Source organism: Eleutherodactylus coqui, chromosome 5, assembly GCF_035609145.1.
Source record: "Eleutherodactylus coqui strain aEleCoq1 chromosome 5, aEleCoq1.hap1, whole genome shotgun sequence".
Classification (NCBI taxonomy): Eukaryota; Metazoa; Chordata; class Amphibia; order Anura; family Eleutherodactylidae; genus Eleutherodactylus; species Eleutherodactylus coqui.
The window spans coordinates 931567-957726 of NC_089841.1; the positions used below are offsets into that span (position 1 = coordinate 931567).

At 51.6% G+C, this 26160-nt stretch overlaps 1 protein-coding gene across 1 annotated transcript in view; it reads left to right on the forward strand.

Annotated features, from left to right (window-relative positions):
* Positions 1-908: 908 nt before the first annotated feature.
* The window catches only part of MSMP (microseminoprotein, prostate associated), a 49732-nt gene continuing 24480 nt past the window's right edge, over positions 909-26160 (forward strand). The window contains exons 1-2 of the mRNA XM_066602182.1: positions 909-1034; positions 18758-18866. Of these exons, the coding sequence (XP_066458279.1) occupies positions 947-1034; positions 18758-18866 (197 nt within the window). The 5' untranslated portion in view covers positions 909-946. The remainder of the gene's footprint in view (positions 1035-18757; positions 18867-26160) is intronic.

Below are 26160 nucleotides of genomic sequence, written 5' to 3' on the forward strand. Positions count from 1 at the left end.
ATATTGGGTTCTCCTCCAGGTACATATCTGCCCCCCTATAATATTGGGTTCTCCTCCAGGTACATATCTGCCCCCCTATAATATTGGGTTCTCCTCCAGGTACATATCTACCCCCCTATAATATTTGGTCCTCCTCCAGGTACATATCTACCCCCCCTATAATATTTGGTCCTCCTCCAGGTACATACCTGCCCCCCTATAATATTTGGTCCTCCTGCAGGTACATATCTACCCCCCTATAATATTTGGTCCTCCTGCAGGTACATACCTGCCCTTCTATAATATTTGGTCCTCCTGCAGGTACATACCTGCCGTTCTATAATATTTGGTCCTCCTGCAGGTACATACCTGCCCTTCTATAATATTTGGTCCTCCTGCGGGTACATACCTGCCCTTCTATAATATTTGGTCCTCCTGCGGGTACATACCTGCCCTCCTATCAGTATGTACGGCTCTCTGAACATTCGGCTATGTGAGGCGCTCTCACAGAAGTTAATGGGGTGATTGGGTGCAACAAAACCGCTCCCTTTTTTCGGAGCCCCGTTCTTGTGATTGGATCTGGTACCCGCAGCTGAGGCTCACTACATGCTGAAGGGAAGGAGCTAGAGTGTAAGCTCTGAGGCCCAGGACACAGCGGGCAGGTGGCTCCTGTCCCATACGCTGGTGTGAGGTGCTGTGAGGGCTCCTCTGGACGGGCGCCAGCCCTGGACCGACCCCCTCAGAGGGGCGCTGAATCACATTTTCACACCTTGTTAAAAACAAAAAGTGCTTTCATCAGGGGTTTGTTTTTTCTGCCTTTCAAATCAGGAAATGAGTTTTATGGGATTTCCAGGTTCTGGCCCCAAATGGCAACAAAATGATATAAATAGCCGAGGAGCGAGAGAGGCGAAAAACCCCGAAAACATCAGAGAAGGAGGACAGCCTGCCGTCAGCACACAGCGCAGCCATGGTGCCCTCCGCCTGGGCTCCGTCCCTCCTGCTCCTCTGCCTACTGCTCCCGGGAGCGCAGAGTCGCTGCTACTTCCAAGCCAAAGGTAGGTGCCTGCAGCGTGACCTCCAGAGCTGTGCTCCTCCAGCAGCATTGTATGGTGAGATAGTATATACCTCTATGTATACAGCAGGGCACCTCCTGTGGGTAGAAGAGGTGACAGGAGGAGCTGTGTTTTGTACTACAAGTTTCCTATGTGCTTCAGCACTTTTTTAAGATCTCTGCTTGCTTTCATTCAATAGAAACATGCATTAGGGTCACAACAGCCACAGCCATCCATATAGATAGGAGTCATCAGAGCTGTGTTATCACATGACTATGGATGACAGCAAGCAGAGATCTAAAAAACCAGGAGCAAATTATATGGAAAGTATATTGGAATATTTCTTACATGGGGTGCAAGAAGAGTACAAGGGACAGACCAGACCATCCAGTATGGAGGGGAGGGGGTATAGGAAGAGTTCAAGGGACAGGCTAGACCATTCATTATATAGGGGGTTGCAGGAAGAGCACAAGGGGCAGGCCAGATCATTCAGTATGGAGGGTGGTGCATTAAGATTATAAGGGACAGGCCAAACCATTCAGTATATTGGGGGATGCAGGAAGAGTACAAGGGACACACCAGACCATCCAGTATGGAGGGTGCTGCAGTAAGATTATAAGGGACAGGCTAGACCATTCAGTATGGAGGGGAGGGGGTGAAGGAAGAGTTCAAGGGACAGGCCAGACCATTCAGTATATAGGGGGTGCAGGAAGAGTACAAGGGACAGACCAGACCATCCAGTATGGAGGGTGGTGCAGTAAGATTATAAGGGACAGGCAAACCATTCAGTATATAGGGGGATGCAGGAAGAGTACAAGGGACAGACCAGACCATCCAGTATGGAGGGTGGTACAGTAAGATAAGGGACAGGCTAGACCATTCAGTATGGAGGGGAGGGGGTGTAGGAAGAGTTCAAGGGACAGGCCAGACCATTCAGTATATAGGGGGTGCAGGAAGAGTACAAGGGACAGACCAGACCATCCAGTATGGAGGGTGGTGCAGTAAGATTATAAGGGACAGGCTAGACCATTCAGTTTGGAGGGGAGGGGGTGTAGGAAGAGTTCAAGGGACAGGCCAGACCATTCAGTATATAGGGGGTGCAGGAAGAGTACAAGGGACAGACCAGACCATCCAGTATGGAGGGTGGTGCAGTAAGATTATAAGGGACAGGCCAAACCATTCAGTATATTGGGGGATGTAGAAAGAGTTCAAGGGACAGGCCAGACCATTCAGTATATAGGGGGTGCAGGAAGAGTACAAGGGACAGACCAGACCATCCAGTATGGAGGGTGGTACAGTAAGATTATAAGGGACAGGCTAGACCATTCAGTTTGAAGGGGAGGGGTGTAGGAAGAGTTCAAGGGACAGGCCAGACCATTCAGTATATAGGGGGTGCAGGAAGAGTACAAGGACAGACCAGACCATCCAGTATGGAGGGTGGTGCAGTAAGATTATAAGGGACAGGCTAGACCATTCAGTATGGAGGGGAGGGGGTGTAGGAAGAGTTCAAGGGACAGGCCAGACCATTCAGTATGTAGGGGGTGCAGGAAGAGTACAAGGGACAGACCAGACCATCCAGTATGGAGGGTGGTGCAGTAAGATTATAAGGGACAGGCCAAACCATTCAGTGTATTGGGGGATGCAGGAAGAGTACAAGGGACAGACCAGACCATCCAGTATGGAGGGTGGTACAGTAAGATTATAAGGGACAGGCTAGACCATTCAGTATGGAGGGGAGGGGGTGTAGGAAGAGTTCAAGGGACAGGCCAGACCATTCAGTATATAGGGGGATGCAGGAAGAGTACAAGGGGCAGACCAGATCATTCAGTATGGAGGGTGGTACAGTAAGATTATAAGGGACAGGCCAGACCATTCATTATATAGGGGGTTGCAGGAAGAGCACAAGGGGCAGGCCAGATCATTCAGTATGGAGGGTGGTACAGTAAGATTATAAGGGACAGCCCAGACCATCCAGTATGGAGGGTGGTGCAGTAAGATTATAAGGGACAGGCTAGACCATTCAGTATGGAGGGGAGGGGTGTAGGAAGAGTTCAAGGGACAGGCCAGACCATTCAGTATATAGGGGGTGCAGGAAGAGTACAAGGACAGACCAGACCATCCAGTATGGAGGGTGGTGCAGTAAGATTATAAGGGACAGGCTAGACCATTCAGTATGGAGGGGAGGGGGTGTAGGAAGAGTTCAAGGGACAGGACAGATCATTTAGTATGGAGGGTGGTACAGTAAGATTATAAGGGACAGGCCAGACCATTCATTATATAGGGGGTTGCAGGAAGAGCACAAGGGGCAGGCCAGACCATTCAGAATGGAGGGGAGGAGGTGTAGAAAGAGTACACGGGACAGGCCAGATCATTCAGTGCAAAGGGGGTGCAGGAACAGCACAAGGGGCAGACCAGACCATCCAGTATGGAGGGTGGTGCAGTAAGATTATAAGGGACAGGCAAACCATTCAGTATATAGGGGGATGCAGGAAGAGTACAAGGGACAGACCAGACCATCCAGTATGGAGGGTGGTACAGTAAGATAAGGGACAGGCCAGACCATTCAGTATATTGGGGGATGCAGGAAGAGTACAAGGGACACACCAGACCATCCAGTATGGAGGGTGCTGCAGTAAGATTATAAGGGACAGGCTAGACCATTCAGTATGGAGGGGAGGGGGTGAAGGAAGAGTTCAAGGGACAGGCCAGACCATTCAGTATATAGGGGGTGCAGGAAGAGTACAAGGGACAGACCAGACCATCCAGTATGGAGGGTGGTGCAGTAAGATTATAAGGGACAGGCAAACCATTCAGTATATAGGGGGATGCAGGAAGAGTACAAGGGACAGACCAGACCATCCAGTATGGAGGGTGGTACAGTAAGATAAGGGACAGGCTAGACCATTCAGTATGGAGGGGAGGGGGTGTAGGAAGAGTTCAAGGGACAGGCCAGACCATTCAGTATATAGGGGGTGCAGGAAGAGTACAAGGGACAGACCAGACCATCCAGTATGGAGGGTGGTGCAGTAAGATTATAAGGGACAGGCTAGACCATTCAGTTTGGAGGGGAGGGGGTGTAGGAAGAGTTCAAGGGACAGGCCAGACCATTCAGTATATAGGGGGTGCAGGAAGAGTACAAGGGACAGACCAGACCATCCAGTATGGAGGGTGGTGCAGTAAGATTATAAGGGACAGGCCAAACCATTCAGTATATTGGGGGATGTAGAAAGAGTTCAAGGGACAGGCCAGACCATTCAGTATATAGGGGGTGCAGGAAGAGTACAAGGGACAGACCAGACCATCCAGTATGGAGGGTGGTACAGTAAGATTATAAGGGACAGGCTAGACCATTCAGTTTGAAGGGGAGGGGTGTAGGAAGAGTTCAAGGGACAGGCCAGACCATTCAGTATATAGGGGGTGCAGGAAGAGTACAAGGACAGACCAGACCATCCAGTATGGAGGGTGGTGCAGTAAGATTATAAGGGACAGGCTAGACCATTCAGTATGGAGGGGAGGGGGTGTAGGAAGAGTTCAAGGGACAGGCCAGACCATTCAGTATGTAGGGGGTGCAGGAAGAGTACAAGGGACAGACCAGACCATCCAGTATGGAGGGTGGTGCAGTAAGATTATAAGGGACAGGCCAAACCATTCAGTGTATTGGGGGATGCAGGAAGAGTACAAGGGACAGACCAGACCATCCAGTATGGAGGGTGGTACAGTAAGATTATAAGGGACAGGCTAGACCATTCAGTATGGAGGGGAGGGGGTGTAGGAAGAGTTCAAGGGACAGGCCAGACCATTCAGTATATAGGGGGATGCAGGAAGAGTACAAGGGGCAGACCAGATCATTCAGTATGGAGGGTGGTACAGTAAGATTATAAGGGACAGGCCAGACCATTCATTATATAGGGGGTTGCAGGAAGAGCACAAGGGGCAGGCCAGATCATTCAGTATGGAGGGTGGTACAGTAAGATTATAAGGGACAGCCCAGACCATCCAGTATGGAGGGTGGTGCAGTAAGATTATAAGGGACAGGCTAGACCATTCAGTATGGAGGGGAGGGGTGTAGGAAGAGTTCAAGGGACAGGCCAGACCATTCAGTATATAGGGGGTGCAGGAAGAGTACAAGGACAGACCAGACCATCCAGTATGGAGGGTGGTGCAGTAAGATTATAAGGGACAGGCTAGACCATTCAGTATGGAGGGGAGGGGGTGTAGGAAGAGTTCAAGGGACAGGACAGATCATTTAGTATGGAGGGTGGTACAGTAAGATTATAAGGGACAGGCCAGACCATTCATTATATAGGGGGTTGCAGGAAGAGCACAAGGGGCAGGCCAGACCATTCAGAATGGAGGGGAGGAGGTGTAGAAAGAGTACACGGGACAGGCCAGATCATTCAGTGCAAAGGGGGTGCAGGAACAGCACAAGGGGCAGACCAGACCATCCAGTATGGAGGGTGGTGCAGTAAGATTATAAGGGACAGGCCAGACCATTTAGTATATAGGGGGTGCAGGAAGAGTACAAGGGACAGACCAGACCATCCAGTATGGAGGGTGGTGCAGTAAGATTATAAGGGACAGGCCAAACCATTCAGTATATAGGGGGATACAGGAAGAGTACAAGGGGCAGACCAGACCATCCAGTATGGAGGGTGGTACAGTAAAATTATAAGGGACAGGCTAGACCATTCAGTATGGAGGGGAGGGGGTGTAGGAAGAGTTCAAGGGACAGGCCAGACCATTCAGTATATAGGGGGATGCAGGAAGAGTACAAGGGGCAGACCAGACCATTCAGTATGGAGGGTGGTACAGTAAGATTATAAGGGACAGGCCAGACCATTCAGTATTGAGGGGAGGGGGTGTAGGAAGTGTTCAAGGGACAGGACAGATCATTTAGTATGGAGGGTGGTACAGTAAGATTATAAGGGACAGGCCAGACCATTCATTATATAGGGGGTTGCAGGAAGAGCACAAGGGGCAGGCCAGACCATTCAGAATGGAGGGGAGGAGGTGTAGAAAGAGTACACGGGACAGGCCAGATCATTCAGTACAAAGGGGGTGCAGGAACAGCACAAGGGGCAGGCCAGACCATTCAGTATGGAGGGGGGTGCAGGAAGAGCACAAGGGACAGGCCAGACCATCCAGTATGGAGGGTGGTACAGTAAAATTATAAGGGACAGGCCAGACCATTCATTATATAGGGGGTTGCAGGAAGAGCACAAGGGGCAGGCCAGACCATTCAGAATGGAGGTGAGGGGATGTAGGAAGAGTAAAAGGGACAGACCAGACCATTCAATATGATGGGGGGGTGCAGGAAGAGAACAAGGGATAGGCCAGACCATCCAGTATGAAGGTGGGTGCAGGAAGATTATAAGGGACAGGCCAGGTCATTTAGTATGGAGGGGAGGGGGTGCAGTAAGAGTACACGGTACAGGCCAGACCATTCAGAATGGAGGGGAGGGGGTGTAGGAAGAGTACAATGGACAGGCCAGACCATTCAGTATGGAAGGGGGTGCAGGAAGAGAACAAGGGACAGGCCAGACCATCCCGTATGGAGGGGGGGGGGGTGCAATAAGAGTACACGGTGCAGGCCAGAGCATTCAGTATGGAAGGGAAGGGGTGCAGGAAGAGTACAAGGGGCAGGCCAGGTCATTCAGTATGGAGGGGAGGGAGTGCAGGAAGAGTACTAGGGACAGACCAGACCATTCAGTATGGAGGGGGGTGCAGGAAGAGTACAAGGGACAGGCCAGACTATTCAGTATGGAGGAGGGTGCAGGAAGAGTACAAGGGACAGGCCAGATCATTCAGTATGGAGGGGAGGGGGTGCAGTAAGAGTATACGGTACAGGCCAGACCATTCAGTATGGAGGGGAGGGGGTGCAAGAAGAGTACAAGGGACAGGCCAGACCATTTAGTATGGATGGGGGTGCAGGAAGAGTACAAGGGACAGGCCAGACCATTCACTATGGTGGGGGGGTGAAGTAAGATTATAAGGGACAGGCCAAACCATTCAGTATGGAGAGGAGGGTGGTGCCGGAAGAGTACAAGAGTTAGGCCAGACTATTCAGTATGAAGGGGGGTGCAGTAAGATAATAAGGGACAAACCAGATCATTCAATATGGAGGGGGGTGCAGGAAGAGTACAAGGGTTAGGCCAGACTATTCAGTATGGAGGGGGGTGCAGTAAGATTATAAGGGACAGGCCAGGTCATTCAGTATGGAGGGGAGGGGGGTGCAGTAAGAGTACATGGTACAGGCCAGACCATTCAGAATGGAGGGGAAGGGGTGTAGGAAGAGTACAGGGGACCGACCAGACCATTCAGTATGGAGAGGGGTGCAGGAAGAGTACAATGGACAGGCCAGACCATTCAGTATGGAGGGGGGTGCAGGAAGAGCACAAGGGACAGGCCAAACCATTCAGTATGGAGGGGGGTGCAGGAAGAGCACAAGGGACAGGCCAAACCATTCAGTATGGAGGGGGGTGCAGGAAGAGTACAAGGGACAGGCCAGACCATCCAGTATGAAGGTGGGTGCAGGAAGATTATAAGGGACAGGCCAGGTCATTCAGTATGGAGGGGAGGGGGGTGCAGTAAGAGTACATGGTACAGGCCAGACTATTCAGAATGGAGGGGAGGGAGTGTAGGAAGAGTACAAGGTAAGGACCAGACCATTCAGTATGGAGGGGGGTGCAGGAAGAGAACAATGGACAGGCCAGACCATCCAGTATGGGGGGGGGGGTGCAGGAAGAGTACAAGGGGCAGGCCAGACCATCCAGTATGGGGGGGGGGGCGTGCAGGAAGAGCACAAGGGGCAGGCCAGGTCATTCAGTATGGAGGGGAGGGAGTGCAGGAAGAGTACAAGGGACAGACCAGACCATTCAGTATGGAGGGGGGTGCAGGAAGAGTACAAGGGACAGGCCAGACCATTCAGTATGGAGGGGAGGGGGGTGCAATAAGAGTACACGGTACAGGCCAGACCATTCAGAATGGAGGGGAGGGGGTGTAGGAAGAGTACAAGGACAGACCAGACCATTCAGTATGGAGGGGGGTGCAGGAAGAGTACAATGGACAGGCCAGACCATTCAGTATGGGGGGGGGGGGGCAGGAAGAGTACAAGGTGCAGGCCAGACCATCCAGTATGAAGGTGGGTGCAGTAAGATTATAAGGGACAGGCCAGGTCATTCAGTATGGAAGGGAGGGGATGTAAGAAAAGTACAAGGGACAGGCCAGAGCATTCAGTATGGAATGGAGTGCAGGAAGAGTAAAAGGGGCAGGCTAGACCATTCAGTATAGAGAGGGGTGCAGGAAGAGTACAAGGGGCAGGCCAGACCAATCGGTATGGAGGGAGGTGCAGAAAGAGTACAAGGGACAGGCCAGACCATTCAGTATGGAGGGGAGGGGGTGCAGTAAGAGTATACGGTACAGGCCAGACCATTCAGTATGGTGGGGAGGGGGTGTAGGAAGAGTTCAAGGGACCGGCCAGACCATTCAGTATGGAGGAGGGTGCAGGAAGAGTACAATGGACAGGCCAGACCTTTCAGTATGGAGATGAGGGGTCTGCAGGAAGAGTACAAGGGACAGGCCAGACCATCCAGTATGAAGGTGGGTGCAGTAAGAGTACACGTTACAGGCCAGACCATTCAGAATGGAGGGGAGGGGGTGTAGGAAGAGTACAAGGGACAGGCCAGACCATTTAGTATGGAGGGGGTGCAGGAAGAGTGCACGGTACAGGCCAGACCATTCAGTATGGAGATGAGGGGGGTGCAGGAAGAGTACAAGGGACAGGCCAGACTATTCACTATGGTGGGGCATGAAGTAAGATTAGAAGGGACAGGCCAAACCATTCAGTATAGAGGGGAGGGGGTACAGGAAGGATACAAGGGACAGGCCAGACTATTCAGTATGGAGGGGGGTGCAGTAAGATTATAAGGGACAGGCCAGATCATTCAGTATGGAGGGGGGGGGGGTGGAGGGGTGTTGAGCACAAGGGTAAGGCCAGACCATTTAACATGGGGTGTGGCAAGTTGGGGTTACTTGCCCGGGATCTCCTGCTTACCTCCCCCTGCCCAGGGGTGGCAGCACCGCAATGACACAAGAAACAGGGTCAAGTCCAAATGTGGGTTCCTCCAGCGTTCATTTCGGCATAGCAGCGGATTCAGTCTACACACAACCCAGGATGTCCTATACAACTGCACACTGTTGTCCACCACAGTGCTTACAGCAACGCACACCGCTTCTTCCAGCGCCCCGACAGGCAGAGTGAGCGAGGGCCGACTACCCCCGGTCCGCTTCCAGGTCCCTCACAGACCAGCAACAGGTCTACATAGACCTCAGGCCCCACAGGCCTCCATGGACCTAAGCTCCACAGACTTCAAGGACTCTGAGTTTGTGAGGGAGGAGACGTTTAAACTGTGTAGCCGCACCCTTACAGGTGCAGGTTAACTAAACCAAACACAGTGACTGTGCTCAGAGGCCCCCTACAGGCCACTCTTGTTACTGCTCACATATCCCCCTCCCCATGACAAACACCATCAGTCTTTTCATAACCAACTTAGACCCCCAGGACCAAATACCTGCTGACCTCCAACAAGGGGCCTATGCCGCCCCTCAACATCTTTCATTTGTTTGATAAGCTGTCTCTTCTTGTCTTCAGCCTCATCAGGTCTCTGCACATCCCTCTCACACTGCGCCCGCACAGCTTGTGGGTTAACTTCCCAGTGCCACTCGGCATTCCCTGGGACTGGCAACTCATCCTCAAACTGCATCTTCACTTTTCCTTCTTGTACATTCCAGACAAGGGCTTTGCTTCTGTTTTCAGGAGCCTCTGCTCCAGCACCATACCGGTCAGCCATGTCTCTCTCCATCTGCTCCAGCACCATACCGGTCAGCCATGTCTCTCTCCATCTGCTCCAGCACCATACCGGTCAGCCATGTCTCTCTCCATCTGCTCCAGCACCATACCGGTCAGCCATGTCTCTCTCCATCTGCTCCAGCACCATACCGGTCAGCCATGTCTCTCTCCATCTGCTCCAGCACCATACCGGTCAGCCATGTCTCTCTCCATCTGCCCCAGCACCATACTGGTCAGCCATCTCTCCATCTGCTCCAGCACCATACTGGTCAGCCATCTCTCTCTCCATCTGCTGCAGCACCATACCGGTCAGCCATCTCTCTCTCCATCTGCTCCAGCACCATACCGCTCAGCCATCTCCCTCTCCATCTGCCCCAGCACCATACCGCTCAGACCTCTCTCTCTCTCCATCTGCTCCCGCACCATACCACTCAGACCTCTCTCTCTCTCTTCATCTGCTCCAGCACCATACTGGTCAGCCATCTCTCTCTCCATCTGCTGCAGCACCATACCGGTCAGCCATCTCTCTCTCCATCTGCTGCAGCACCATACCGGTCAGCCATCTCTCTCTCCATCTGCTCCAGCACCATACCGCTCAGCCATCTCCCTCTCCATCTGCCCCAGCACCATACCGCTCAGACCTCTCTCTCTCTCCATCTGCTCCCGCACCATACCACTCAGACCTCTCTCTCTCTCTTCATCTGCTCCAGCACCATACCGGTCAGCCATCTCTCTCCCTCCATCTGCCCCAGCACCATACCGGTCAGCCAGCTCCCTCTCCATCTGCCCCAGCACCATACCGGTCACCCATCTCTCTCTCCATCTGCTGCAGCACCATACCGGTCACCCATCTCTCTCTCCATCTGCTGCAGCACCATACCGGTCAGCCATGTTTCTCCCCCCATCTGCTCCAGCAGGTCACACTCTTCTGCATCTTCAGCAGACATGGCTTTCTTCTCCATCATCTGACGGCCATCACTCACAAGTTGCCAGCCATCTCTGTTATTTTGCTCCCTAGTCTCTTCCTTTTGCTCAGGCAGGGCCTCACCGGCTTGAATGGTGGCAGCTTCAGCATCTGTATTACCGACATACTTCTGTATTCCTTCAGGAGCTTTTACACCTTTTTGTGACCTCATGTGATAAGCTTCCATTCCGTTAACCTTCTCCCTTCAATACTTCTGGCGTTGTCCGGGCATGGAACACGCTTCCTCCAACATGTGACCCTCTGTAGTCACACTTAGCTCTTGGAGAAGTATTCTGCACCACTTTCTTGCAGTCTTCTCACTCTCTGCAGAGGATACATTCGTTTCATTCTCAATCAGTCCCTTCAGCCGCTGTTGATATTTCTGATCAGTTGATGAACGTCCTGAGAATCCTTCATGGCCTCTTCCTCACCTCCCCTGTGTATGTTCAGGAACTCTTGCTGTGTCTTCAGGCCATGTTCACACTCCTTCAATGAGAGTGCGTCTTGCACAGCTTCTGTGTTCGCTATACAGAGAACTGTCCCCTCTGAATGGTCTCCACATATGAGATAGTGAGAGCCGCTAACACTTTCCCAGTGACTCCATCTTCCTCTAGTTGTGCCTGCTGGATTCTTACCATCCCTTTTCCTCCACAACTAGAGCATCTTTCCCTCTGCCACTTGCAGTCTCACCAGTCAGTTCATCTCTCTCCTGTTGCGCTTGTCTTCTGGCACATTCTGCCGTTGCAAGCTCTTCCTGCATCTGGGTCACCTCTACTTCCATCTGCTGGTTGGCCACCATCAGGTCTGTCAGCTTTCTGTACAACCTCTGGACTTCAGCCTCTTTACTCTTCATCAGACTCTGCAAACCGTTCACTTGCTTCTTGCCAGGTCTCCTTCCACTGATTCTGCTGCCGCCTCTCCGGCTCCAGAAGACGACACACTTCATGTAACTCTTCAGTGTCAGAAGGTTTCTCCTCCAATACCCGGATCTCCATTTCCTTTTCCTGCATTGCATCTGTGAACATTTCACTCCATGTTCTGGATCCTTCTAGAACACGGTCTCTATCCTTTTGGACAGAACACATACTCTGAGTAAAGGCTGCAAACCTTTCTAGATGTTGATTTAATTTGCTTTGCAAGCCAACAGCAGACCCCTTAAGACCTTCGTTTTCTTGTTGTAGAACCTGTATGTCCTGCTGCACATTCACCATTTGTTTCACCTGCTTCTGTTTCAGCTCCTGGACTTGAGCTTCATGTATTTTAGCTTCCTCATATAAGCTCTTTTGTATCTGGGATGCCTCACCCTGCCATTGCTTTCTCACTTTATCTTCGGCTTCCTGCCTGGCGTTCTCAGACACTTCCGCCATAGCTTTGACGTTCTCCATCTCTGCTTGAACCTGTGACAGCTGGAGCTTCACCTTAGCTAGGTCTTCTTGCAATGCTTGGACGATCACACGCTGTCCCTTTAAGTCCTCTGACTTTCTCTCAAGCCTCTCTTGCTTCTGTTCCTCCATGTTCAGACTTGAACACAACTGCTTGTTAAGTCTTTCTAACACAACCTTCATTTCGAAGGCCTCTTCCAGGATGTGCTGCAAGGAGATCACTTTGGTTTCTTTCTCACGAACCTCTGCTTCCGCACGATCACGTTCTTCTGCATACTTAACAGAGGTGGTTTTCTCCTCACTAAGCAACTGATCAAACTTCTTCTGTTTCTTCTTCAAGTTGGACACAAGCTGATGTTGGTGATCCACATCCACACTGATATCTTCTAACTCCTGCTGAAGACTTAGTTTAACCTTCTCAAGTTTATCATAGGCAGCTGTCTTCTCTTCGTACTGCTGCCTTGTAGTGTCTAACGCCTCTTGTATTTCTCTTTTCTGCTTTTCCACAGAATCCAAGCACACAGCACTCTTCTCCACTCTATATTCCAGATCCACCACCTCAACCTGAAGTATTGCAATCTACTCGGATAGGTTTCTCTTAGCTTCTGCATCTTCCTCTACCTGCTTGAGGAACACATCTCTCTTATCTTACATTCTCTTCAGGTCTGCACTGAGACCAAGCCTCTGCTGTGTCTCATCTTGCAGTAGCTTCCGGGACTCTTCACTCTGAGCCTCCAGCTCCACCTGCAGCCTGCTCACCTGCTCAGATAATGCTGTCTGCACACTGTCACCTTCAGTTATTTTTATTTGTAGCTCTTGAAGCTGCATCTCTACTGTCTTTCTCTTGCATTCAGACTCCTGCTTAGCCTGCAAAAGCACATTCAGCTTATGGGTCAGCTCAGTACACTTGCTTTCCACAGCCTGTTTGACCTCTTCCGAAGTTTCATTCATCTTTTCAGCTTGCTCTAACCGTTGGGACAGTTCGCTCATAGCTAGCGCATACGTCTGATTAAGGTTCTGGATCTGAGCTTCATATAGTTCTATTTCTTCATCCCTGCTTATCTGAAGCTGGGTCAGCACTTGCTCCTGACGAGCTTCTTTGGCTTCCTTGAAGTCCAGTATGCCTCAAGACCTCTGCTTGCTTCTCTGCTCGGTTGCAAGCAGCTTTCCTAACTTCCAGTTTTTCCTTGAACTGACTTATCTGAAACTCCCACTCTCCATTTTTCTTTGTAGACTGCATTTTATCATTCCATTCATCCTCCAACCAGCTGATGCCTTCTCTTGCATTTGCTTCCACCATGTTGGATTTCTGTTTCTCTGCTGATAACTCCTGCCTGAGTTGACTACACCGACCCTTCAATAAGGCAAGTTCATTTCTAGCAGCAGAAAGTAAATTTTCTATTTCCTGCAGTGTCTGAACCTGAGGGGTTAATCTCTTTAACTCCAGGTGTGCCACACAGCACCTCTTCATGCTTACTATCTAGTCTACCCATGCCTGAACAATCCCCACATCTGCATTGTTAGACACCAATTCACATTGTGCAGATTTCCCTTCATCATCATCATCATTTCTATTAGACAGGTCTTCATATTGCGCAGATTTATCTGCACCAACCTGCAACCAAGACATATTAGGTACTTCATACGACTTTGCATTATCATGTTATCCCCCATCATGCAAGAAAACCATATTATCAGGATGTCCCAGTCCATTTGGCCCCCTTTCATCAGTCCTCGGAGCGCTCTCCTCGCTCCCCTGAGTTGATGTGTGGCACTGCAGCCGCTCCTCTGGGCACACTGGTGATAGTCCATTTGGCCCCCTTTCATCAGTCCTCGGAGCGCTCTCCTCACTCCCCTGAGTTGATATGTGGCCCTGCAGCCGCTCCTCTGGGCACACAGGTGATAGTCCATTTGGCCCCCTTTCATCAGTCCTCGGAGCGCTCTCCTCACTCCCCTGAGTTGATGTGTGGCACTGCAGACGCTCCTCTGGGCACACCGGTGGCAGTCCTTGACCCCTGTTCACACCTGCAGTTTTTGTAGGAGACTGCAGCGGATCCTTTTCCTCCCACAGCTGAAAAAAATGGGGAAAGTCCGTGCCCGACACAAACTCCACTTGCAGACTCTCACATTTAGTCAAATCCCAGGTCACAGTGCCACATGGAGTCAAAAAGGTTAGACTCACCACTTTGTCAGTCTCTGGACCACAACGAAGCAATGGCAAAATGTCTGGCCTAACGGCTGACCGGTCCTGCTGTGGATCCAACTCCACCAACAGTGGATCCCACCCACTATCAGCTGGCAGGTTCTCACCTCCACTTGCACTGGCCACTGGATTCTCTGGTGCACCACCGTCCATGTGGTCACACTTCCTGGCAATCGCCTCCCGTTGTCGACGTCTTTTGCCCATGGCGACCACAGACTTCGGCCTCCTGGCCCTTTAACCACAGACTGTAGCAGCAACCGCAATTTCGGCCTCCTGGCCCTTTAACCTCAGCCTGCTGGCTCTTTAGCTGCACACACAGGACTTTACTTTCAAATGGACATCACCGGTGTAAAAACTCACTGCCCGCATCTAAACACCATATGTGGCAAGTTGGGGTTACTTGCCCGGGATCTCCTGCTTACCTTCCTCTGCCCAGGGGTGGCAGCACCGCAATGATGTCCAGAACCACGCGGTAAAGCCCAGATGCGGGTTCCTCCAGTGTTTATTTCAGCATAGGTATTCAGTTTACATACAGTCCAGCATATCATATGCAACTGCACACTGTTGTCCACCACAGTGCTCACAGCAACGCACACTGCTTCTTCCAGCGCCCCGACAGGCAGTGAGCGAGGGCCGACTACCCCCTGTCCGCTCCGTGCTTCCAGGTCCCTCACAGACCAGCAACAGGTCTACATAGACCTCAGGCCCCACAGGCCTCCATGGACCTAAGCTCCACAGGCTTCAAGGACCCCGAGTTTGTGAGGGAGGAGAAGTTTAAACTGTGTAGCCGCACCCTTACATGTGCAGGTTAACTAAACCAAACACAGTGACTGTGCTCAGAGGCCCCCTACAGGCCACTCTTGCTACTGCACTGTCACAGGGGGTAGAGCGCAAGGGTTAGTCCAGACCATTTAGTGGGAGAGGGCAGGCAGGAATTATTGGGTCATTGCTGGTCTGTCCCTTGTACTCTTCCCGACACCCCCCACACACACACACTCCCCCACCGTCACCATACTGAATAGTCTGGCCTGTTCCTTGTACTCTCCACCCTCCGTCTCCTCCATACTAAATGGTCTGTCCCTTGTACTCTTCCTGCACCCCCCTCCATACTGAATGGTCTGGCCTGTCCCCTGTACTCTTCCTGACCCCCCGCCCATACTGACTAGCCACAGCAGTGACCCTCCATAGGCAGTGATTGGCTGCAGCAGTCACATGACTTGGTCAGCAACAACCAGAGAGGACTCAGTGGTTGTGAGGCAATTTATAGTTGTCAGAAAACTATTTTAACCCCTTAGTGACGGAGCTTTTTTGCTTTTTTCCATTTTTGTTTTTTCCTCCTCCGCGGCTCCTTTATCTCTCCGTCGCCGTATGCGGCTCGGTGTTCTTTGCGGGACGAGTTGTAGTTTTCAATGGTGCTATTTATTGTACCATGTAATGTGCTGGAAAACTTTTAAAAAATTGTAAGCGAAGAGAAATGGAAATAAAACCCGACATTCCGCCATCTCTCGGTGCGTCCTGTTTCTGCGGCGCACAAACTGCAACAGCAATGACCCAATCACTTTATTCTGCGGGTCGGTGCGATTACTGCCACACCAAACTTGGAGAGATTCTTTTTGCTGAACTACTTGTATTTTTTTTAAGATATTTACCCTTTTACACTTATTTTCTGTGTCCGTTTTACCTTTGTTATTTTTTGGCGACGTGGTTGTGTGGGGCTCATTCTCTGCGGGACGTCCTGACGTTTCCGTTGGTACCATTTTCGCATACAATTCTCTTTCTGTTCGCTTTTTATTACATTTTTTCTCGGAGATAGGGTGACCAAAAAAGTGCACTTCGGGGGTTCTTCATTTTTTTGACCACATTCACCGTGCGGGGTAAATAATACATTACTTTGATAGATCGGACTTTTACGGATGCGGCGATACCAAACACGTATTTTTGGTTTATTATTTTGATTTTTTTAATGCAAATATGGCAAAAGGTTTTTTTTAACTTTTATAACTTTTTTTTTTAATGATTAGTAAAACTTTATTGATCTTATTTTTACACTTTCTTTCAGTCCCCCTGGGGGACCACAACCAGCGATGCTTTGATCGCCCCTGCAGTATGATGTAATGCTATAGCATTATGTCATACTGCTTTTTGACAGGCAGTCTATCAAGCCACCCCACGGCAATGGCTTGATAGGCAGTGTGCTAAGGCAGCCCTGGGGCCTTTCGGAAGGCCCCCGACTGACATGACACCTGCACGGCTTCCCCGATCTCACCGTGGTGGGGGGGGGGCTGTACAGGACCCCCAAACATCGTTCGGGGGATTTAAATGCCGCTGTCAGAATTGACAGCAGCATTTAAAGGGTTAATAGCCACGATCGACCGTAGGGCCGATTGCGGCTATTGCCTGCAGGTGTCAGCTGTAATAAACAGCTGACGCCCGTGCTGTATGGAGGGAGATAGCGGCGCTACCTCCCTCCATACAGGTCCTGCAACAGCAGGATGTAGAAACACTATAGGGCCGTCAGTAAGGGGTTAATGTTCAGCCAACAATAAATGACACCACTAAATGGTCTGGCCTTACCCTTGTGCTCAACCCCCTCCACCCCCCATGTTAAATGGTCTGGCCTTACCCTTGTGCTCAACCCCCTCCACCCCCCATGTTAAATGGTCTGGCCTTATCCTCGTGCTCAACCCCCTCCACCCCCCATGTTAAATGGTCTAGCCTTACCCTTGTGCTCAACCCCCTCCACCCCCCATGTTAAATGGTCTGGCCTTACCCTTGTGCTCAACCCTCTCTACCCCCATGTTAAATGGTCTGGCCTTACCCTTGTGCTCAACCCCCTCCACCCCCCAATGTAAATGGTCTGGCCTTACACCCCCTCCACCCCCCCATGTTAAATGGTCTGGCCTTACCCTCGTGCTCAACCCCCCATGTTAAATGGTCTGGCCTTAAACTTGTGCTCAACCCCCTCCACCCCCCATGTTAAATGGTGTGGCCTTAGCCTCGTGCTCAACCGCCTCCACCCCCATGTTAAATGGTCTGGCCTTACCCTTGTGCTCAACCACCTCCACCCCCCATGTTAAATGGTCTGGCCTTATCCTCGTGCTCAACCCCCTCCACCCCCCATCTTAAATGATCTGGCCTTACCCTTGTGCTCAACCCCCTCCACCCCCGATGTTAAATGGTCTGGCCTTACCCTTGTGCTCAACCCCCTCCACCGCCCATGTTAAATGGTCTGACCTTAGCCCTGTACTCCACCCCTTCCACCCCCCATGTTAAATGGTCTGGCCTTACCTTTGTGCTCAATCCCCCCCCCCCCACCCCACCCCCATGTTAAATGGACCGGCCTTACCCTCGTGCTCAACCCCCTCCATCCCCCCATGTTAAATGGTCTGGCCTTACCCTTGTGCACAACCCCCCTCCACCCCCCATGTTAAATGGTCTGGCCTTAGCCCTGTACTCCACCCCTTCCACCCCCCATGTTAAATGGTCTGGCCTTACCCTCGTGCTCAACCCCCTCCACCCCCCATGTTAAATGGTCTGGCCTTAGCCTTGTGCTCAACCCCCTCCACCCCCATGTTAAATGGTCTGGCCTTAACCTTGTGCTCAACCCCCTCCACCCCCCATGTTATATGGTGTGGCCTTAGCCTCGTGCTCAACCGCCTCCACCCCCAATGTTAAATGGTCTGGCCTTACCCTCGTGCTCAACCCCCTCCACCCCCCATGTTAAATGGTCTGGCCTTACCCTCGTGCTCAACCCCCTAAATCCCCCCATGTTAAATGGTCTGGCCTTACCCTTGTACTCAACCCCTTCCCCCCCATATTAAATGGTCTGGCCTTACCTTTGTGCTCAATTCCACCCCATGTTAAATGGACTGGCCTGTCCTTCGTGCTCTTCCTAGCAGCGTCTCTCCCCACTGAATGGTTTGGCCTCTCTTTCGTCTTCTTCCTGTACCTCCCGTTCTACATGGACTGGACATTTTCCCGTAATCATAAGTTATTCCCTAGTAACGGGAGAGGGAATTACTTGCTGATTGATGGGGATTGAGCCTTGGGTGGAATCCCCAGCGATCCTCGGAATGAGGTTCCAGAATGTTCAGCAATGAATGCATGGGGGTCACTTTGTTTATTTTCGCAGTAGCTGAGCATTCACACTCGGCTATATTTTAGCACTCCCAGTGAAATGAATGGCTCAACGGTGACCCCCAACCACAGCTGCAGTTATAGCTGAAGCTCCAGGATGGGTGGGGTGCCATCAGCAAGGGGTTCTAGGAATCCCCCTACATATATACTCACACCCAGCCTGTCATGTCCGCGCTCTCCTATGTATTACAGCAATGTGTCGCTACGCTGGGAAGAGCTACAAGCTGGGAGAATCGTGGCTGGGGCCGGACTGCCAGCTCTGCACCTGCCTGCACCCCGTGGGTGTCGGATGCTGTGAGATGTGAGTATACCAACACCCTATCCACTGAGGCTGCACAACTGACACGTCACATCCACTGAGGCTGCACTACTGACATGTCACATCCACGGAGGCCCAGAGACTGAGGCTGCACAACTGACACGTCACATCCACTGAGGTTGCATCACTGACATTTCATATCCACTGAGGGCCAGAGACGGAGGCTGCACTACTGCCACGTCACATCAACGGAGGCCCAGAGACTGAGGCTGTACTACTGACACATCACATCCACTGAGGCCCAGAAACTAAGGCTGCACTACTAACACGTCACATCCACTAAGGCTTAGAGTCTGAGGCTGCACTACTGACATGTCACATCCACTGAGGTTGCATCACTGACATTTCATATCCACTGAGGGCCAGAGACGGAGGCTGCACTACTGCCACGTCACATCAACGGAGGCCCAGAGACTGAGGCTGCACTACTGACACATCACATCCACTGAGGCCCCGAAAATAAGGCTACACTACTAATACGTCACATCCACTGAGGCTTAGAGACTGAGGCTAAACTACTGACATGTCACATCCACGGAGGCCCAGAGACTGAAGCTGCACTACTCACATGTCACATCCACTGAGGGCTAGAGACTGAGGTTAGACTTCTGACATGTCACATCTACTGGGGCCCAGAAAATGAGGCTGCAATTCTGACACGTAACATGCACTGAGGCCCAGAAACTAAGGCTGCACTACTAACACGTCACATCCACTAAGGCTTAGAGACGGAGGCTGAACTACTGACATGTCACATCCACGGAGGCCCACAGACTGAAGCTGCAGTACTGACACGTCACATCCACTGAGGCCCAGAGACTGAGGCTGCACAACTGGCTCGCCACATCCACTGAGGCTGCACCACTGACACGTCATATCCACTGAGGGCCAGAGACGGAGGCTGCACTACTGACACGTCACATCTACGGAGACCCAGAGACTGAGGCTGCACTACTGACATGTCACATCCACTGAGGCCCAGAGACTGAGGCTGCGCTACTGACACGTCACATCACTGAGGCCCAGAAACTAAGGCTGCACTACTAACACGTCACATCCATTGAGGCCCAGAGACTGAGGCTGCACTACTGACATGTTACATCCACGGAGGCCCAGAGACTGAAGCTGCAGTACTGACACGTCACATCCACTGAGGCCCAGAGACTGAGGCTGCACAACTGACAAGCCACATCCACTGCGGCTGCACTACTGACAATTCACATCCACTGCGCTAGACGCCCAGAGATTGAGGTTGCACTAATGAAACATCACATCCATTGAGGCTGTACTACTGACTCATCACATCGACGGAGGCTGCACTACTAACACGTCAAATCCACTGAGGCAAAGGGACTAAGCCTGCACTACTGACACGTCACTTCCACTGAGGCAAAGGGACTAAGCCTGCACTACTGATACATCACATCCACTGAGGCTACACTACTGCCACGTCATATCCACTGAGGCCCTGAGACTGAGACTGCACTACTGACATGTCACATCCACAGTTGCCCAGAAACTAGGGCTACACTACTTACAAGTCACATCCACTGAGGCCCAGAGTGAGGCTGCACTACTGATATGTCACAACAACTGATGCCCAGAGACTGACTACTGACATGTGACATCCACTGCACTGGAGGCCCAGATACTGAGGCTGCACTACAGATACGTCACATCCACTGCACTAGAGACCCAGAAACTGAGGCTACACTACTAACACGTCACATCCATTGAGGCCCAGAGACTGAGGCTGCACTAATGACACATCACATCCACTGAGGCTCAGAGATTGAGGCTGCACTACTGACACATCACATCCACAGAGGCCCAGAGATTGAGGCTGCACTACTGACACATCACAACCACTGAGGCCCAGAGACTGAGGCTGCACTACAGATACTTCACATCCACTGCACTAGAGACCCAGAAACTGAGGCTGCACTACTGAAAATCACATCCACTGAGGCCCAGAGATTGAGGCTGCACTACTGACACATCACATCCACTGAGGCCCAGAGACTGAGGCTGCACTACAGATACTTCACATCCACTGCACTAGAGAGCCAGAGACTGAGGCTGCATTACTGACATGTCACATCCACCGAGGCCGAGAGACTAAGGTTGCACTACTGACACATCACATCCACTGCACTAGTAACCCAGAAACTGAGGCTGCACTACTGACATGTCACATTCACTGAGGGCCAGAGACTGAGGCTGCATTACTGACACGTCACATCCACTGAGGCCGCACTACTTACATGTCACATCCACTGCACTAGAGACCCAGAAACTGAGGCTACACTACTGACATGTCACATCCACTGAGGTCCAGAGACTGAGGCTGCACTACTGAATTGTCACATCCACTGCGGCACAGGAACTGAGGCTGCACTACTGAGAGGACACATCCATTGGGGCCCAGAGACTGAGGCTGCACTACTGACATGTCATATCCAAAGCAGTAAAGGCCCAGAAACTGAGGTTGCACTACTGACATCTCACATCCATTGAGGCTGCAGTACTGACACATCACATCCACTGCACTAGAGCCCCAGAAACTAAGGCTGCCCTACTGACATGTCACATCTACTGAGGGCCAGAGACTTAGGCTGCATTACTGACACGTCACATCCACTGAGACCCAGGAACTGAGGCTGCACTACTGACATGTCACATCCACTGAGGTCCAGAGACTGAGGCTGCACCACTGACATGTCACATCCCCTGAGGGCCAGAGACTGAGGTTGCACTTCTGACATGTGACATCCACTGAGGCCCAGATACTGAGGCTGCACTACTGACATGTCACATGCACTGAGGCTGCACTACTGACACGTGACATCAACTGCCCTATAGGGCCAGAGATTGAGGCTTTATTAATGACATGTCACATCCACTAAGGCCCAGAGACTGAGGCTGCACTTTCAAAATGTCACATCCACTGAGGCCCATAGAGACATAGGCTGCACTACTATCTCACATCCGCTGCACTAGACGCGCAGAGATTGAGGCTGCACTACTGACAACTCATATCCACTCCACTAGAGGCCCAGAAACTGAGGCAGCACTACTAACATGTCACATCCACTGAGGCTGCACTACTGACACGTCACATCCATTGAGGTCCATAGACTGAGGCTGCACTACATGTCACATCTACTGCGGCCCAGAGATTGAGGCTACACTACTAACATGTCACATCCACTGCATTAAAGGACCAGAGATTGAGGCTGCACTACTGAGACGTTACATCAATTAAGACCCAGAGACTGAGGCTGCACTACTGACATGTCACATCCACTGAGGCTGCACGACTGACACATCACAACCACTGCACTAGAAGTCCAAAGACTAAAGCTGCACTACTGACATGTCACATCCACTGAGGTCCAGAGACAAAGGCTGCACTACTGAAACATCACATCCATTGAGGCCCAGAGACTAACGCTGCACTACTGACATGTCACATACACTGCGGCCCAGAAACAGAGGCTGCACAACTCACACATCACATCCATTGAGGCCCAGAGACTGAGGCTGCAATATTGAGACGTCACATCGACTGAGGCTGCACTACTGACACGTCACATCCACTGAGGGCTAGAGACTGAGGTTGCACTTCTGACTTGTCACATCCATTGCACTAGAGGCCCAGAGACTGAGGCTGCACTACTAACACGTCACATCCACTGAGGCCCAGAGACTGAGGCCGCACTACTGACATGTCATATCCACTGCAGTAAAGGCCCATAAACTGAGGTCACACTACTGACATCTCACATCCATTGAGGCTGCACTACTGACATATCACATCTACTGCACTAGAGACCCAGAGACGAAGGCTGCATTACTGACACGTCACATCCACTGTGGCCCAGAAACAGAGGCTTCACTACTGACATGTCACATCCACTGCACTGGAGTCCCAGAGACCGAGGGTGCACTATTGAGTTGTCACATCCACTACACTAGAGGCCCAGAAACTACAGCTACACTACTAAGACGTCACATCCACTGAGGCCCAGAGGCTTAGGATGCACCACTAACATGTCACATACACTGAGGACCAGAGACTGAAGCTGCACTACTGACACATTACATGCATTGCACTAGACGCCCAGAGACTGAGGCTGCACTACTGACATATTACATGCATTGTACTAGAGACCCAGACACTAAGTCTGTACTACTGACACATTACATTCATTGCACTAGAGGCCCAGAGACTAAGGCTGCACTACTGACACGTCACATCCACTGAGGCCCAGAGACTGGGGCTGCACTACTGACACATTACATTTATTGCACTAGAGGCCCAGAGTCTGAGGCTACATAACTGACACATCTCATCCACTGAACTAGAGACCCAGAGACTAAAGCTGCACTACTGACATGTCACATCCACTGAGGCGGCACTACTTACACAGCACATCCACTGCACTAGAAGTCCAGAGACTGAAGCTGCACTACTGACATGTCACATCCACTGAGGCCCAGAGACTGGGGCTGCACTACTGACACGTCACATCCATTGCATTAGAGGACCAGAGACGTAGGCTGTAATACTGACATGTCACATACACTCTGGCCCAGAGACAGAGGCTGCACTACTGACACATCACAATCATTGAGGCCCAGAGACTGAGGCTGCACTACTGAGACGTACCATCCACTGAGGCCCAGAGACTGAGGCTGCACTACTGACACATCACATCCATTGCATTAGAGGCCCAGAGACTGAGGCTGCACTACTGACATGTCACATCCACTCCGGCCCAGAAACAGAGGCTACACTACTGACACATCACATCCATTGCCGCCCAGAAACTGAGGCTGCACTGATGGAGACGTCACATCCAGTGAGGCTCAGAGACTGAGGCTGCGCTACTGACATGTCTCATCCACTGCGGCCCGGAAACAGAGGCTGCCCTACTGACACATCACAGCCATTGAGGCCCAGAGACTGAGGCTGCACTACTGAGACGTCACATCCACTAAAGCCCAGAGACTGAGGCTGCACTACTAACACGTCACATGAATTGCATAATAGGCATAGAGACTGAGGCTGCACTACAGACACGTCAGATCCCCTGAGGCCCAGAGACTGAGGCTGCGCTACTGAAATGTCACATCCACTGCGGCCCAGAGACAGAGGCTGCACTACTATCACATCCATTGAGGCCCAGAGACTGAGGCTGCACTACTGACACGTCACATCCACCAAGGCCCAGAGACTGAGGCTGCACTACTGACACGTCACATCCATTGTATTAGAGGCCCAGAGATGGAGGCTGCACTAATGACACGTCAGATCCACTGAGGCCTAGAGACTGCAGCTGCGCTACTGACACGTGACATCCACTGCGGTCCAGAAACAGAGGCTGCATTACTGAAACATCACATCCATTGAGGCCCAGAAACTGAGGCTGCACTACTGAGACATCACATCCACCAAGGCCCAGAGACTGAGGCTGCACTACTGACACGTCAGATCCACTGAGGCCCAGAGACTGAGGCTGCGCTACTGAAATGTCACATCCACTGCGGCCCAGAGACAGCGGCTGCACTACTGACACATCACATCCATTGAGGCCCAGAAACTGAGGCTGCACTATTGACACGTTACATCTACCAAGGCCCAGAGACTGAGGCTGCACTACTGACACGTCACATCCATTGCATTGGAGGCCCAGAGACTGAGGCTGCACTATTGACATGTCACATCCAATGAGGTCCAGAGACTGAGGCTGCATTACTCACATGTCACATCCACTGAGGGCCCAGAGACTGAGGTTAGACTTCTGACATGTCACATCTATTGGGGCCCAGAAAATGAGACTGCACTACTGACACGTCACATCCACTGAGGGCCAGAGACTGAGGGTGCACTACTGACACGTCACATCCATTGAGGCCCAGGAACTGAGGCTGCACTACTGACATGTCACATCCAATGAGGGCAAGAGACTGAGGCTGCATTACTGACACGTCACATCCACTGAGGCCCAGGAATTGAGGCTGCACTACTGACATGTCACATCCACTGAGGCCCAGAGACTGAGGCTGCACTACTCACATGTCACATCCACTGAGGGCCAGAGACTGAGGTTGCACTTCTGACACATCACATCTACTGAGGCTCAAAAGAATTAGGCTGCGGTACTGACATGTCACATCCACTGAGGTCCAGAGACTGAGGCTGCACTACTCACATGTCACATCCACTGAGGGCCAGAGACTGAGGTTAGACTTCTGACATGTCACATCTACTGCGGCCCAGAAAATGAGGCTGCAATTCTGACACGTAACATGCACTGAGGCTGCACTACTGACACGTGACATCAACTGCCCTAAAGGCCCAGAGATTGAGGCTTTATTAATGACACGTCAAGTCCACTGAGGCCCAGAGACAGAGGCTGCACTACTGACACGACACATCCATGAGGCCCAGAGACTGAGGCTGCACTGCTAACAGGTCACATCCACTGAGGCCCAGAGACTGAGGCCGCACTACTGACATGTCATATCCACTGCAGTAAAGGCTCAGAAACTGAGGTCGCACTACTGACATCTCACATCTATTGAGGCTGCACTACTGACATGTCACATCCACTGGGGGCCAGAGACTGAAGGTGCACTACTGACACGTCACATCCATTGAGGCCCAGGAACTGAGGCTGCACTACTGACATGTCACGTCCACTGAGGGCCAGAGACTGAGGCTGCATTACTGACACGTCACATCCACTGAGGCCCCGGAACTGAGGCTGCACTACTGACATGTCACATCCACTGAGGCCCAGAGACTGAGGCTGCACTACTCACATGTCACATCCACTGAGGGCCAGAGACTGAGGCTGCACTACTGACAAGTCACATGCACTGCATTAGAGGACCAGAGACTGAGGCTGCACTACTGACATGTCATATCAGCTGCGGCCCAGATACAGAGAGTGCACTACTGAAACGTCACATCCATTGAAGCCCAGAGACTGAGGCTGCACTACTGACACGTCACATCCACTGCACTAGAGACCCTAAGTCTGAGTCTGCACTACTGACACATCACATTCACTGCATTAGAGGCCCAGAGACTGAGGCTGCACTACTGACACATCACATCCACTGCATTATTGGCCCAGAGACTGGGGCTGCACTACTGACACGTCACAACCACTGAGGCACAGAGACTCAGGCTGCGCTACTGACATGTCATATCCACTGCGGCCCAGAAACTGAGGCTGCACTGCTGACACGTCACATCCAATGC